The sequence below is a fragment of the Prinia subflava genome, chromosome 1 (assembly GCF_021018805.1).
Source record: "Prinia subflava isolate CZ2003 ecotype Zambia chromosome 1, Cam_Psub_1.2, whole genome shotgun sequence".
NCBI lineage: Eukaryota > Metazoa > Chordata > Aves > Passeriformes > Cisticolidae > Prinia > Prinia subflava.
The window spans coordinates 100,016,195-100,033,435 of record NC_086247.1 but is presented as its reverse complement, the minus strand read 5'-3'; the positions used below and the strand labels follow the sequence as shown (position 1 = coordinate 100,033,435).

The following is a 17,241-nucleotide window of genomic DNA, read 5'->3' as shown; positions in this document are numbered from 1 at the left end:
ACTTTTTTTTTTGAACTTACCTGTATCTTTATCTCTGGCTTTGTAAACTTGCCCATAAGTGCCTTCACCAATAATACCTATGATATCAAATTTATCCACACAGCGCTTTCCCCAGTCTATTTCTTTTTCTTTCGTTTCACCATGTCGTGGTCCACATATTCTAGAAAGCAACAAATATTTTCAAGAATACAGCTAGTATATCTAGGCATTGTCTTAACTTTGAAGACACCCTCAACACTATTTGAGACATTATTAACTGTCTCATTACTATTACCTGGCAATAAACCACACAGTTTGAGTTGAGCCACATTAATATTAAAAACATCAAAAAGTAGAACTCTTTTGACAAGAACAAATTTAAAGACATTATTATTTCTACTTGCTTGATAAGCTTTAAAAAAAGTTTAATAAACATACTTTGGTCTTCTCTTGCTATGTAACTGAACTGCTGATTTCTTTTCTTCAGGGCTTTTGGGTACCTCAGCTCCGCCAGGCAACTCAGGTGGAAGTGGCAAGTCTGCAAGCAGATGGCGAAGCTTCTTCTCTGTTTCTTTAACTGACTTCACTGAAAGATTCTCTCTCAAACTATTAAAAAAATCATTTTGCTAATAAGTTGAAAATAGTAGAATATTAACATAAAAGCAAAACTTAGTAGATCTTTTAAAATACATTCTAGACTGTCAATGCACCAACACTTGAAATCTCTGCACTTAAATAGCTCTTTGGAAGATGCACAGTTAAATACCACAATTTTACAGAAGTGTGAAATCAGACCTTTCTGGTGAAAGCTGAGATCAGATGACACAGGGAGCCTTACCAGGCCAGACTTCTTCTGCCACACAACCTTCTTTCCAAGCTTATGTCCTAGACTATTAAAGATATTTAGAGCTCAGGTGCTGCCAGACATCCAAAGTATAGTGGTAAAATCTGTACTCTGACTTCTCATATAAGAGCGAGGCTCTGACTAACCCAGCTCTTCTAAAATTGGTCTCCAATGATAATGAGCTTCATGCTTACATTAACACTGCGAGGCATTACAAGGCTGTCCACATCAACTCATTTACAAATTCTAATTGCACACATCTGCTGAAACACTCCAGATTCAACACATTTCTAGTGATCAGCATGCATATCAAGTGGGGAAAAAAATCAGATAAAAAAATGACAATGATTTTCTGACTTGGGATACTGATATCTGACTGATTTTTAACCATACGTAATTATGTCTATCTCTGTCTTGAGAAAAATCCCCAAACACATGTATAGCATCTTTTAACAATTGCAAAATGGTATTAGGAATGCTCTTCCCATTCTAATGGGGAATCATAACTGCTTCACTGGCTTTTTTCCTGCATACAGGGCTCCATTTTACCAGAACTTCTTATAGTTTAGCTAGATTGGTTTAGCTACTGCATATCCAGTAATTTAAAGCCATAACCAAATTTTATATAATTACACAATTGTTTCTCCCCTTCAGGCTCTCACACAGTATTCACTCTTAATTTCCATCACTATATACATAGACCTTAAGTCATGCTTTGAGGGGGCATTTTCCAACTTAGCAGCATTTGCCAAATTGCAGTATTCATCCTTCTCTGTGATGGTTTTTCTACAACTTCTTACCTGCTTAGTTTCATAGATAAAGCAGGAACTTCTCTAAATGGAAAGATATTGCCAACTCCCATAACAGAAAATGCATACATTTTTTCTTACTTTTCTTGCTATGAGTAATCCCTGTATATTCAAATAAAGCATTCCAATGTTTTGCATGTATCTTTGCTTCTCCATGAAAGCTGAATGCACCTATGTCTTTTACTACTTCCTAAACTGCCAGTGCCCCATTTTAAAGAAGCATCACAAGGAAGCATAGACTGCCCTCACCACAAATATAATGGTTAACATGCTATAAAGAAAAAACCACCTTAGTGCAGTGCATGTAACTGTCATGGCAACTAAAAAACCTTTATTTTTGAAGTTCATATGTTAGTATTTCTCTCATAATTTTTCCCCAAAATTTTCAATATGTGAAAGCATAACATATGACAGGTTCTGACACAGATTTTAATGAAAATAGAGGCAGCCAAGAGCAGCCTTTTTTTTCAGGTCTGCTAAATCACACATCATTGATAACCAGAGCAATTTTTCCTTTCAGCTAACCCACACTGTGGGGCTGCAACACTGATGTTCCCTTAGGTCACTGATTTGTGGTTTTATGAGATTCTTCCTGAAGCAACCAGACAGTTCTGCAGAGCGCTGAGATCAAGCCTTCTTTGTTGACACAATTTCCCCATAGTAACTCAGAGCCCAAGGTAAATACCTTTGCCCTCTGCTGCCATTAAAAACATCGATCTTCCTTTGATGACTTAAGCTTTATCATGACTTAAATTTTCTGATCGAAAGTTTATAATATCCTACAAGCAAAACTAAGCAAAGCATAAAAGACATTCCATTACTTCTCAATAACCTTTCTAATGCAGCTGTCTGCAAACAGTAGGCTTTTTGTTTTGAAAGAATGAGCCCAGTGCTGAAAGAACCACTGCTTAATTGCAGCTTAACTCCTCAGTTTAGCTAACTCAAAACAGGAGATCCATTAAAATATAACACTAATAATAATAATCAGAAGCCATCAGCCAGCTTCAATATGAAATTTCATTTCATGCTGTTGCAATTGATGCAGTGCCAGTCATTTTTTGTTAAACTAGATAGACTAGTTTTTAGTTAAAACAGTAAATCTTGTTCACAGTATCTGGATTCTTATTTACCTAGAGGACGGCTTAGTCACAAATGTAAACACAATCATACATTCGCTACACCATTATTACATTTGTTGGAGTTTAATGCTGAAGGGCAAGAAACTGTTTCTTTTTCACAACTTAAAAAAAATGTGCAACTGTCCAATACTATGTCAGGTTGTATTTATTTTCTAAAGCCTTCTATGCATCCTTAATTTTTAATACAAACTTGAATTACTAGCAAACACAAGAGAAACATTTTCACCACTAGCTAAAAATTTCTGGCTTACTTGTGATTCCTGCATACACGTGAGACACATGTAGCACCTTAGTAAAACCAATAAACAAACAAACTCCTCTACCTGCATAATTTTCTAATACAAATCACAGCACACATTCTCTTAGGACTACAAACAGACTTAACACAGGCTAAATTCAAATGACACTTGGAACACAGAAATTAATTTCTTCACTACAGACCAATTTTTACACTTCAAAATTAACACAAGTGAAGAGCCATGAACCTCACTTCCATTATATATACTCAAAATAATACTGATCTTTGCAATAAATTACACTAAAATAATGCCCAGTTGTAAAACAATTTTCTCTTCAAAGAGAAGAGAATCTTTTCTTCAAACTCCAGTTAAATAAAGAATTTTCACATATTGCTACTGAATTCAACTTTTCCCCAGAAGTACATATAAGTTCACACCAAACTTGAAATTTGGAATCCTTAAATGCATCCTTTCATTAGGATAGTTAGGATAGTTCATTTCAATAGTCCCAAAGCTATTATGTACCAGCAATTTTTAAAACATTTCTTTAGCAGACTTTTTACAGATTTTTCTTAGACCATTCTCTTCTTTTTTCAAGAACTAATTCATTTTTTAAGATCAAGTTCCTCCAGCTCACTAATGATCACCAAACAGCTGAAAAGCAAGAGGAAATTAAACAATGCATGAGCCTGACCTAGCATATAGTTTTGTTTTTATTTTCCAAAGGAAATAACGGCAACCATTATAAAACAGAACAAACAACCCCAAATGCAAATCTCTGTCACAACTCACCTATCAGTTTCTTTATCTTCAGGCAGCGTGGGAGGCAAAGGCAAGGGCGGCAATGTGGAGGTTGGAAGTGCAACAATTCGATCCTTCTCCTTGGCTACTACACTTGGTGTACTCGGTTTGCTTTTCTCTTTTACAGGGACTGGTGGCTGTTTCACAATGGTCAATTTATTCTCTTTTACTGCTGCAGGCTTCAGTTTAGTATTTTTGTCTGTAATTAAATTATTTTCCGCTTTTGTTTCAGGAAGTGAGACCTTTGCTTTTGCCTTGTCATTTTTCAGATTTGCACTGCTGGTAGGAGAAGGTGCAGCCTCAGTTTTGATTTTCTTCAGGTCCTTAACATTGTTCACTTGAGGTGCACTTACAGCAGTGTCAGTGTTTCCCTTAGTAGGTGTTGAAGTATTGGAAGCTTTTGCACTGGCTTTGGCCGCCTCAGCAGCTCTTGCTTTTTTGTTTTTGTTCAGCTCAGCAGCCAGGCTACTCTTCAGAGTCAATGTACTAGGAGAGATACTTGAATGACGACTTCTGGATCTAGACAATCTGTGTCTGCTACGAGACCTGGAGTGCCTTGATGAATATGGACTTCTGCTTCGAGATTTTGCTGATTTCCTGTTTCAAAAAAGTTAAGATTTACACAGGTAAAATTAAATCTAGCTGCTTTCCCAGCACATCTACTTTTTTGACAAATTGCACTTTTTAAAATCAACTCTTATCACCATGCTCACAGAATAAACAGAAATCTATGAAATAGCAAAGACCATGCATTAAAAAAAATAAAATCAATCAATCAGTCAAGATTCCACACCTTACTGTTACAAAACATTAAAACTCTTACGTGTAGTTTCTCCTCTAACGGAACTGCAAAATACAATACTTATATAAGGCAAGAAATGTTCTGCTTTCCTCACTACTGAAGAGATTTTTCTCCTTGAAGAAAATATCAATATATGCAACTTCTACAAACACCTGTAGTATTTGTGAAAAATTCAATTGACTACATAGTCAGAATTCAACAAAATTAAATTAAAATTAAAACGGGACAAGAAATCTAAACAACTGAAGCATTAATTGTAGAAACTTTTCAATCTTCACTTCCATAAATATAATTAAAATAAGTTAACTGAGAAAAAAATTGAACACTAAAGAAAAAAGAATGGAATACTAAAGTATACTAAAGTATACTAAAGTTGCAGTGTAGGCAACCAAAAGAGCACTTTCCTCTTTTGAAATCTAATTGTACAACTTCAAAAAGAACCAAAACAAATAACCTTGCCCCCAAAAAGCCCAAGTACCCAATATTTGTTACAGCTATTCACATGCAAACATAATCCACAAATGGGCCTATGCTATAACTGCATCTGAATGCAGACACTAATAGAAAAAAAAAAACCCACAAAAACTAAGTCTACAAAATCATAACAAAATTGCCTGGAATGAGGAGGGGGGGAGCAATCTCAAACTTCTACTGTACAATAGTATCATTTCATATGAATGACTTTCCATGCAAAATTTCAAAGGGATACTCTGATTTGCCTAGTACTAGTTTTGACTCAGTTGTTCATTAAGAAATAAAGGGAAAAAAATAATTGAGCTGAAAGGCATGGAACAAGTTAAGTAGCCCAATCCACTGCTACCACATAGTAGTGCTATGCAATAAATTATATTAAATGTAGGGGTTTTAATCCATTTCACCATACCAAGAATAACAAGGATATTAATCAGATTTACAAGTATTTTCTTGATTCAAGTTTGATGGAAATCTATTTTGCTTATCATTTGAAAAGGAGGAAAAAGCATACTCAGGATTAAAAACATCCAGTATTCATCAGCTGAACAAAGAAAAAGGTATCAAGCAATAGCAAAAATAAGACTTCCTGAAGATACAAGAATTTCAGAGTTCAAAAGATTGCACCAGTGTATGGAGGTTGCTAAAACAAAGGAAAACAAAGAACCCAGACCAAACCAATAAAAAAAAAGAAACCCAATAAACAAACAAAAAGCATGCCAGCTACAATCCTTATGATCAGGACTAGCCATTCCACATCAAATTTAACTTTACTGACAATTAAATCAATTCAGTTCTAATTACTAACACAAGAAATTACATTTCAACACTTCAACTGAACAAATATTTAATCTAGTACAGTAACATTTCTTTTGTATGCAAAACTGACTAATTTCTAAATTTACACTCTTCTTATAATGCAGGAACCCTTACCCAATAAGAAGTCACTCGGATCAATCAAAAAGTGACTGAAAACTGTATGCACACTGTATAGTACAGCACAAGGTTCAAAATTCTACAGGTGAAATTGATCCAAATGGCTTCAGACTCATGAAAGAAAAAGAATCAAATCCCAGATGAAGATAACTCTTGGAAACTAGCACAGCTGAATTCTATGCCAGGAAGCATGTTTTATAGGATTTTCTGGCACAGCAGGGTAACAATGACAGATAATACTAATAATAATCATAATCGTCAACATCCTAAAAGTTTTTTACGTTTTAGTTGACAAAAACCTCACAATTCTCTTCTAACAATTTTCAACCGAAATCTAAGGTTTGGTTCACTCAGTAAAGAGATATTAATGTCCACGTCTAATAAACACCAAATAAAATCATAATACTGGGCACAAAAATTCCACTGAAAACTCACTTCTTCATTGTGAATTCTCTTGCTGAAATAATTTTTCTCATTATTTTGAAAATCTATGTACTAAATCCCACAGAATATTTTCAGAGGTTTGGGCAAACAGGAGTAAAACTAAAAAGCTACAAAGCTCCACTATATAGCATTAAGGCAACATAGCAGGAACAAAAAAGGAGAAAATCTAGAAAATACACACTTCAAATGCTAGACCAGACCTCACCTCACACTGCTGTCTCACTTTTGGAGAGGAATTACTGTAGATCTCAAACAGAGGTGTTACTGCTGCAGATCTGCACATGCTCTGGAATCAGTATAATCACATTTCTCCAGCATTAAGCACAAGCTAATAGTCCCCGTTAGTCCTGAAGCGACTTCTATAAATGATGTATCATTTGCAAGGATGTCATTAACCTGTCTTGGAAAAAATTTCCTTGCACACCTTGTTTATAAATCAGCTATTTCAGAAGGACTCTGTCCAATTATCTGTAGAACAATCTCCATCCCAAGTACTTTACTGCAACCTGTATTAAATTTAAAGCATGCCCTAAAGGTCAGTGAGCCCTATTTCTTTCATAAGTATGGTATGTTCATTTTGATTGATACCTAACAAAGAAAGTAATCACATAACTAACAAATACATACATAATTTCATATGCACTAGAAAAGAGAAGTAGCAGCTTAAAACATGGTGAGACACCATGCCTGATTCTAAGACTGGTTCTGTTCCACTTTGGTACAAAACAGAACAGGTTAATTTAGCTAACTACTAACGATAAAATGAAGAAAACTGTTCAAATCAGTGACAACTAATTTGATCATCTAATCAGCCATCATAACTCAGTAAGAAAGGGGCAGTTTTGAAAACCTAGGGCAAATACAACCTAAACTTCTACTCTTCAAAAACAAATAAGAATTGACAGTGGATTGATGTCTGTACTTTACCAATACTAGTCAAGAGAGTTTGGGACATGAACATGAATTTATGCAAGCTCAGCAAAAAAAAAAACCAAACTCAGCCATCATCTATTGTGGGTTTCACACTCCACATGACAACTGCACAACTTTTTCATGTCAGAACTCCCACATTCATGTGGGAGACAGCAGATATGCATGCACACAAATATTTACATTTCAGTTCCAGTACCTATTATAGCCCTTAATAGCGGACCAAAATGATAACAGCCTAGTTATGAAATATGTTGACTAATCATAACCTCTGCAATGGTTTAAATTTTCCAAAAACTTTTCATTATTTATGTCAGAAAAAACTATTATATTATCTATATATAGTAAGAATACAGCAAGAATCCCTTGCTGTACCTGAACCACGGAGCTGGACCCTTGCTAATACAGGAAAAACATTAACATTTTCATCTACACAGACAAATCCTGAATTTTAAGTAAAACGCAGACTTGTCAAAGTGCTAGTTATTCAAGTTACAATGACAAAACCTGCTGTTTTCATTAGCCTAATTATCTACTCAAACACTCAACTATCACTTTTCTTCATCTGTGTAGTTCAGAAGTCCCAACAGACTAGACAACTTATGTACAAGTTTTCATCTACAAAAATGGCACAAACCCAGAAATATGGACACATTTACAAGCTTTCCCTCAAAAGCTTATACAGTAGCCAGAATGGAGAAATATTGCCATATACATAATAAAACCAGCCAGCTCACTCTGTTCAGACCCAACATTTGACACACAAGATGAAGTCACAGCAGCACAGAGATGTGCTCACACAACAGCCAGTGTCCGCCAATCAACAGGACACTGACTAGTGAGACCCTGAAGAAACACCAGGAGAGACGTCTGAAGTACACAGTCTAGATCTTCTAGCAGGTCTCTATTAAATGTGTGTGCATGGATATACACACACATGTAAAATGCCTTATCTGACACCTGACACCAACTATTTCAGATGTAGTCAGCAGCTTGTTTCCAACACAGTAGAAAGGAACAAAAGAATGGCGGCTGCAACTGCACAGACTTGCACTGCAAAAAACAAATACATCGAACAATGCAATTCAAATGTATCTTCCTGAAGTAAGGAGAGATCAGGAAGTTTACTAAACCTAAAGGCCACATTTCACTCTCTTAAACAAAAGCACCAGCATGTGCTGCTAACACACAAAGGGAGATGCTAATAAGAAGCCTAAGTCACTAAGAAAGTAACTTTCCTTCGATGCTTCTCCCTGTTTGCACCCAGAAGTTCTGCCCAATTTTAGAGTACTTTTGCCACTTAAGCCATGAATAGTCTTCTATCAGCATCTAGAATTCACTTCACACAAGTGTGGATCCCTACAGAGACGACAACTGCCACATTTCATGACACCTGTAAAATCCCTTCTGAGCTATATACAGATGTCAGTGTGTTTTTATATACGGAGGGGACAAAAAGAAAAAAGAAAACTGATGCACCTGAAGACCGTAAGTATCAGTAGTGTGTATCATAAGTATCAGTGCTTCATTTCTTCCCTAGAGACGGCAACAAAGAAGCCTGTGAGCACAACTAGACTAGCTGGAAAGGGGCATGGAAAAAATTACATTTTAGCTATAGTTATAAAATAAAAGGAAAAAACCCAAAAAACAGAAAACAAAAACCCCAAACAAACAAACAAGAGTTAGGATATTATCTACAAACCATATAGGAGAAGAGGCAAATTTAAAGAAAGTGATAAGGAAGCCACCCTGAAACCAAAACTCCACTTTTCAGACCAAAAAAAATAACACCTTCAAAGATGGGGGAAAAAAATGTTGGTTTTGGTATCACAGTTCTTTCTTTTTAATTTTTTGGTTTTGCCTGGTACCCAATGTTTCATAAAACAGGTATTCATTGTTTCTCTGCTTCATACAATGTACTTAGTCACTTTAGAAAAAAACTACTGAAGTGATCAAAACATTTTGAATTACAAGTTTCAAAATTGGTCCAATGTTTCTCCTTCCTAATAGGCAACATTTTATAGCACTTCGCTCCTTCGCTAACAAATTACCAAACAGTAAACTTACTGATTAACTTAACAAAGAAAAAAGTCTACTGTTATAATACCACTTACATTCTCGAGCAGAGAATGAAAGAATTCCAAATACTAGCTTAGAGTGCTATCTTTTACTGTCTTGATATTTGAAACCAGAGACGAAAGAAAACTGTTACCTCCATCAGATTTCCACAGATACATTTCATTCAGCTTACAGGGTTTTTCTTGCCATGCTACTTTTCTTTTCTTTCTGCCTGTTTTCAATATCCCCTTAATAACAAAAAAAGTTAAATTTTATCGATAAATCAGAAGAATTATGTGTTATCTTCTCATGTTCCTAAACTTGAAAACCTCTTTTCTTCTTAACTGCTTCAAGAGCAAGCTAAATCCACCATGCTGGTGGCCAGCTACAAGTTACCTAAGTGCAGACAAGTTTGTAGTTGAAATACACAAGGGTCTGTGAGCTGAAAAAGTGACTTTGTCACTTTTTAACACGACATAATAAACACAAAGGGATTTATGAGAACACAAAGGCAAAACCAAGAAACCTAACAGTCCAAAGGAGGCTAAAACAATCACTGTAGCCCAGCTCTTTCTTTAAACTGCAGGTAACGCTGGACTACTGACTAAGCACTGCCATCCTTCCCTGCACAGCAAGTGTATTTGAAAAGAGAAATCTAAATTTAATCAACTAGCTCCACTACAGACCTTCAAAAACATTTACAATCCCTTTGTAACATAAACCACTTTGACAAAACATTTTAGCTCATAGTATAGCTTTTCCATGTTGCTCTAGCAGGCAAACATATAGTTCAATTCTTTGTCATTACAGTAATAGTATTCTTTCACTTGATACCTTATTCATTAATTTTATTTATTTTCTCTAGCCTCTAGTTCAAGGTTATATTCTATGCAGCTCTGCAACCAACCTCCTACTCAGCTGCCTTGTACATGAAGACTACATAACCTGCCTTACTGATTCAAACTGTGACTCTTTAAAAGGGTCTCCAATACATACTGGAAAACTGAGCTCAGCTTTTGTTTCTTGAACCTGCTTTAAAATCGTCTATTTTCATATGAGAACTTGGCCCACAAAAAAAATCAATCAGCAACAGGTCAAGTCAACTCAAAATCTCTGATTTAAACACATTTGAAGTTAAATTTTTCAGATTATGTTTTCTTTTTCAAATAAGGAAAGAAGCAGCAGCAACAAGGAAAAGGAAAGGCACATGAGCAAAAGGCAAAGGCCAGTAATGTGCACTGGAAAAATTAGCTACTCTAAACAGTGAAAATCTAGAGTAGTCCATTCTAAATTCTGTAAAATACAGCTTTACTGTCACGGTGCTGTTTCACACACCGCCACACTTTACTAAATAAAATCAGAGAGCTTAAATTTTTTAAAAAAAATCTATTTTTACTAATCAAGGTGGGGGGAAGTCAAACCCTCTCAATCCTTTAAATTCAGAAGTAGTAGCATTACTGGAAACAAAGTTATTTTCTTATCAGTGTATGGGACCATGGCTTCTCCATTTACTAGCTGAATATATCTTTTACTGTTTTCCCTACACTTGTTGTGATTTTACACATAAAAGACCCATACTTTCCAGAGCCTCACTACTACAGACTGGCTACCAATACAGACTGAGATTACTCTCTAGTACCAAAATGAAAAGAAATCTGCTACAAGCAACACCTATGCACATAGTAGTACTATGCTAGGAGTGCCCCACCCACTTACTCTTATTTAAGCAGATGGGTAGGTGTATCCAAATTTGTAAAAATGTGATTGCTCATCCATACTGCTAACTGAATTAAATGTGTGATCACATAACATATGACCTGACTCAAGTTACAAAAAGCAGTTCTCCAGAAACTAGTTTAGCATGAAATTATAGGAAGCAAAAGACTGTGTCTGCTTCTTTTGTCAACCACGGGGTTTGGTTAAGAATTTTTTTTTAATCCAGTCATTTTACCAATCGAGAAATAAATACCTCATACTTTTGGAAGATTTTCCATTTTGAAAATATGCATGTGCTCCTTTAGAATAGCTGTTACCCTATCCACAAGAAAACAGCATGATACAAATCCACCAGCAGCAGGTAAAGAAGTTTTGTCCAACAAGTGAATACAGCTCAATCAGTTTATCCAAAACACAAACTTTTCTTGCTATTATAATGGAAAAAGCAACTAGTCATTCAAAGAGAAATCACCAAGTATGGAACACATATCCAGTGTCTTTGCTTCTCCTCAGAACCCACAGCCAAACAACATCATCTAAAAACAGTAAAGTAAGTACTGCAATTCAAACCTCACAGCAACAACGCACTGTTGCTGCTTCAAATGAGCAAAGCAGACTTCACTTGTTTCTCTTCAGCTGTTTACTAGAAGTTTCTCCCTAAGAAGCTTAGACACCTGGATTAAAAAATCACCACTAAACACACAAGCTTTCCAAGCACGCTAGAACTACTTCATAATCATTTTCTACATACCCAAATAACTGGGTAATTTACATAACATTAGAGAAGACACATACATGAGACATAAAATGAAAAGTGCAAGACTTGCACGCTGAAATAGTCATATACCAGGTTCCTAGTGTCTGAACATCATTACAGCTGGATACAAGCCCAGAATTAAGCCTTTAAATCATCCAGATGAAGAACACAGGTGCTGTAAGAAGCTGTTACCTCCACGGAATTGTAATACTCTATCAAGTCTATGGCCACTGTATCATTATCGAACAGGACAGCAAAAATGTTCAGCATCTCGGCTGTAGTACTACAGAGTCAAGCAAAAAGTGATTATGACATAGTTTTGAATGGCTAAAAAAGAAGTATAAACCCCCTCCTTTCTATTTCCCCGCTGCCCTTGCAATACACATTATGATCAATAGCTGTTTGGAAGGAAAAAACCACTGGCTTTAATTTCTCCACAACAGGTAAATATTATCAACAACTGATTTTATCTTCACACTTCAGGTTTCTTTTGTTTTCTATGAAAGTGACGTTTTTGCAACGTATGTCCCCTTGGGACAGACCTTTCTACATATGGAAACCTCTCCTTTTCACTCAGCCATTCCAATCCCTCTCCTGTAAATCTGACAGTCTGGATTTATGTGTCCATAAGCAGTTAAACACTGAACGCAAATTACTGGAGGGAGGAAGAAAGGCAGGGAGTCACAAAGCTAACTCCTAGAAACTGATCTGCAGGCACAAGAAGGCTTACTCACGGTTGAATGAATACCAAAATCAAGAGTTAAACTCTCATGCTTCAAAACACAGGCCCACTGCCAATAGAGAAAGAACACTCCTACAAAACTCTACTACGGCCCAATTAGTCAGTGCATAAGACAGAACGCTGAACTTAACTGGGATGTCAACCTGACTATTCCTAAATACTGAGCTATTCCTAAATGCAAGCCTCATATACATAATTCTGTGCATCATTATTAGCTTTCCTATTCCAGGATATAAGCAACTACAGAAAACAATCTGATTCCTAGGGCACTTAAACCAAACTATGCACACAATATTCCTGCTACGCTATTACTCAAATACTTTTGAAGGTCTATTTTAACCACTTGTAACAGACTCTCACAGAAGAACAGCATGATGTTTTCAGATCAATTACAGTGTTCTCTTCTTGAAACACCCTACTGCTTACAAAATTATTCCATATAACCACACCTTTAGATAATCACTATTCTTATCCCAAGGCACTTTGGCCCTATCTCTGAACAAAGTAGGACACAGCTTTGTTAGTTTGCTCTTTAAACAGCATTTGATGCACACCCAGGACAGCAGACTCCATCAAGAGTCAGTGACACACAGATCAGCTTTATCATGTTCCCTGGATAAACCACGGGACACCCCAAATTGTGATCAACACAAAGTGCTTATTAAAAACACCAGAGAACAGTTCTCAGACAACCCACCAGGTAATGCCTTGTAAACAAAACTCTTGCCAGTGCAACAACATATTGCTGGATACCTTTAAAATTAAAGTCCAGACATGAATTTAAGTAGGTCTACAAACAACGAGGCAATTGTAAGATTCCAATATAGGAAAGAAAAATCTTCAGTTCTAAACTCATGCTAAGCAAATATCCTTAAATTTCCAGTGTGCTTTTCAGCAGGTTAAAATATTCTGAAGCGCTTTAATTCCACAACACAGTTTGCTTCTGATTAGAAAGATACAGCCCAGACTTCCTCTCCACATAAAATTCAAAAACTCAAGCAATGCTGACCTTTACACCCTGAGCTCCCACTAACACAAAACAAAAATTATCTGCAAGCATACAATAATTATATACACGTGCATAACCTTACCAGGAAAAGAGCTTATGTTTTTCATAAGTTATGTAAAGTACTAGACAATTTATCAAAACGTGACAGTGACTCAACTTTCTAGCAAAACAGAAAGCCCAAGTCCTTCTACAGACCTCTAGAAAGAACAAGAAAACCCTTTAAACACAAATTGCCTGTCACTTGATTTTCTTTTTAGATTAGCAGAAATTAAACCAAACCCAGATATATTCGATATGCATCCTATTTTATCCAGGAACAGAACACCATAAAATGTACCACAGAACGTCTGTACTTTGTAAGCAAAGATTTAAAAATCAAAATTGGTCGTTCAGAAAACCTGCCCTGGAATGAGCATCTTCCTTCAGTCACTCTCACCTGAAAATGTTGTCGTGCCCTTTAATATTTAAAAGCTTTTTTCGAGCCAGGTAGTCTCCCACGGAGAGAAACTAGCCACAGAAGTGCTGCAGGCATCCACGTCTACCTTTCTCCCCGAGAGACGGGACAGGAAGATCTTTGTACTTGTTCCTCTCCCCTGCCCTCACCCCAGCTTTCTGGCAGCAAAATGGGCAAGAGGGAGGGATTGCTGCTGGATGCAATCCTCTCCGGCCTCTCCTACATTCCTGTCCCAGTCATTACTCCCCTCCTCCATACACCGCGCCCCCATCCCATCCCATCCCGCCTTCACCCCCGGGCCCGGACTTACCGGATAACGGGGCTGTAGGGGCTCCGCGACCGGCGCCAGCTGCTGTAGGGGCTGGGCGACACATCCCCGCCGCGCTCGTACGAGCTGTGCCGGCTGTAGCTGGGGGATCGGCGTCGGCTGTAGGGGCTGAGTGGCGAGCGGGCGCCCACCGGGCTGAGCGACTTGCGGCTGCGCTGACTCTGCGAGGAGCGGTGCAGAGGAGGGCTGTCATCCCGGCAGGGGCTGGGCGACGAGCGCTGCCGCCGGTACGCCTTGGGCTCGGGCCTGTCGTCCCGGTAAGCCTTCGGAGGGTCCTTGTACGCCGACGGCGGCTCTTTGGCCGTTTTAGTCCGGCTGCGGTGCGATTTGCTCTCCCGGTCTTTCCTGCCGCTGCTGGGTGAGGCAAGGGAGCCCTTCCTGCGGCCGTCGCTGCCACCGCCGCTGCTGCTGCTGCTCTTGAGTCCCTCCCGGTCTTGGCTCCCGGTGTGATTGTGACGGCTGCGGGATTTGGAGGACGAGGAGGGCTCGGACGCCCCGCGGCCCGCTGCCGCCGCCCCCTCCTGCTGCGTCTTTTCCTCTCCCCGCCGGCGATGCTCTCGGTGCCGCTCTTTGGAGCGCCCGCTGCTACCGCGGTGCTCCCGACGGGACCGGCCGCTTCGCTCCGCCTCGCCCCGCTGCCGCTGGGTCCCACCGCCCGAAGAGGAGCCCGGGCTGCCCCCGCCGCTGCCCGCGCCGGCAGCGCCACCACCCAACAGTCCCTCGGACTGGGAGCTCACATCGTCGTATTCCTCCACCAGAGTGCTCAACCCGCCGCTACCGCGCCGCTTCTCCGCCTCCTGGGTGCCCCCGCCGCCGCCGCCGCGGCCCCGCCGGCGCTTGTGCCGGGAGCCCGAGCGCCGCTTGCCTCGCGGTCGCTTCCGCTCCCCGCCGTCCCCGCAACAGGAGGAGGCGCCGGTGGCCGCCAGGAAGAGCAGTGACTGTGGCGGCAGCGGCGGCTGCAGCAGCGGGGGCTGCAGGAGCGGCGGCTGCAGCAGCGGGAACAGCAGCGGGTGCGGGGCCGGCGGCGGGGGCTGCGGCTGGGCCGCGAAGCGCTTCCGTCTCCGGTGGTGCAGCCGCTTCTTGTCGGCCGCCGCCTCCACCGCCGCGCTGCTGCCACCGCCGCTGCCCCAGCCGCGGCTGCCCCCGCTCCCGCCGGCCGCCGCGTCCGAGGTGCTCGGCATCGAGCTCGCTCACGGCCGAGGGCGCGGCCCAGGGAACCTGCCGCCACCGCCGCGCTCAGGGCGCCATGGGGACCCGGCGGCGCCGCGCACACGCACCGGGACGGACACTCGCGGGCCGCGCCGCGGCCTCGCTCGCTCCCGCACCGCCCGCCTCCCTCACATGGGGCCGCACCGATACATACGGGGTCGGGCTGGGGCCGGGGCTGGGCGCGCTGCCCGATACGGCGGCGGCGCAGCGGCGCCGGCAGCGTCTCGCAGGCCGGCGCGGCCTCTCCTGCAACACGGAAGTGTCTCCTGGCGGCGACGGATCCTCCTCACTTCATTCTGGGCTGTGGGCGCCGCCGCGCAGGGACACGGACACCGGCCGCGGGCCTCCTCCACCTCTTCCCTTAGCTGCTCCAGGCGGGGCGGCTGGGTCAGGCCAGGCCGGGCCGCCTCCGGGCGGGATATCCGAGGCCGTGCGCGGCTCCGATCCCGGTTTTTCCTGCCGGCGAGGGCCGCACGTGTCGGGGTCGCTCCCGCGCCGCCCGTGCCCGGAGAGCTCTCGCGGCCTCAGCGCCGCCGCGCGTGGGTGACACACGCACCGGGGGGACACGGACCCGGCCCGGCGGCGCACAGCGCATGCGCGACGCCGGAAGCGGGCGGGGGAGGGGAAACGCGCCCCGCCAATCGCGCACGGCGCTGCCGCCTTCGTCCGCATGCCCGAGAGCCGCCCTCCTCTCGCGAGACTTTGCCCAGCCCTCGCCCCTGTCCCCGGCGGCTCTCGCGGTATCTACTACTCTCGCGGGAACAACGCCGCGGAACCCGCGGGCGCTGGGAGGGGGCAGTGCCGTGTCAGGGGACCAAAGATGGTTTCGGCGAGGGGAGGGGAGAGTGAGAGGGGTGTTGGTCCGCCGGGCACCCTCCTCGTGTCTCTCTCGGCTCTCTCTAGAGACAACGGGCACAAACTAATGCACAGGAAGTTCCACCTGAATACGAGGAAGAGTTTTTTACTGTGTGGGTGCTTGAGCACTAAAATAAGCTGCCCAGAGAGGCTGTGTAGTGTCCCTCGCTGGAGGGGCTCCAGAACTGTCTGGACGCAATCCTGTCCAGTGTGCTCTGGGATGACCCCGCTTGAGCAGGGAGGTTGGAGCAGATGAAGCGCTGTGCTCCCTGCCCACCTCACCCGTACTAGGAGCTGCGGCAGTGCAGGTGCCGCGTCAGACTCTGGGCGCTGCTGTAGGAAACCTGCCGGGCCCCGGGTGGTTTTCCCTGCTTTTGTTGTACGCAGGCCCTGGCTATTGACCGGCGGAGCTTGAGAGAAAACCCCTTCAGTTAAAATAGGTGTGTTACTCTAAAACAGTGAAGCCACTAACCTGCTTCATAAAAAGTAATTTTTCGTTTTTTTACTTTCTTACACTACTAAAGCTAAATACTTAGAATATTTTAGGTTTCCTTCCAGACTTAATGACTTCATGCTCTGATGAAAGACTCAAGCTCTTTTTCCCTTTTTCTGCCTACTCTAGCCTTTTGCCTTTTCATGGTTTTATTGAATTTCATGACTGAAGCCGCAACTGCTGAGTGCGCCTCAACTCAGCTTCTTGGGTTATCTTCTATTAGGCA

The 17,241-nt window shown here is 41.7% G+C and overlaps 1 protein-coding gene across 4 annotated transcripts in view; it reads right to left on the bottom strand.

Moving 5' to 3' along the window:
• CDK13 (cyclin dependent kinase 13) overlaps positions 1 to 15,774 on the bottom strand; it is a 46,292-nt gene extending 30,518 nt beyond the window's left edge. For all 4 annotated transcript variants that reach the window (XM_063405203.1, XM_063405219.1, XM_063405227.1 and 1 more), the window contains exons 1-4: positions 14,441 to 15,774; positions 3,803 to 4,408; positions 418 to 585; positions 21 to 160 (exon numbers count right to left, since the gene is read on the bottom strand). In XM_063405203.1, the coding sequence (XP_063261273.1) occupies positions 21 to 160; positions 418 to 585; positions 3,803 to 4,408; positions 14,441 to 15,639 (2,113 nt within the window). In that variant the 5' untranslated portion in view covers positions 15,640 to 15,774. The remainder of the gene's footprint in view (positions 1 to 20; positions 161 to 417; positions 586 to 3,802; positions 4,409 to 14,440) is intronic.
• Positions 15,775 to 17,241: the final 1,467 nt, after the last annotated feature.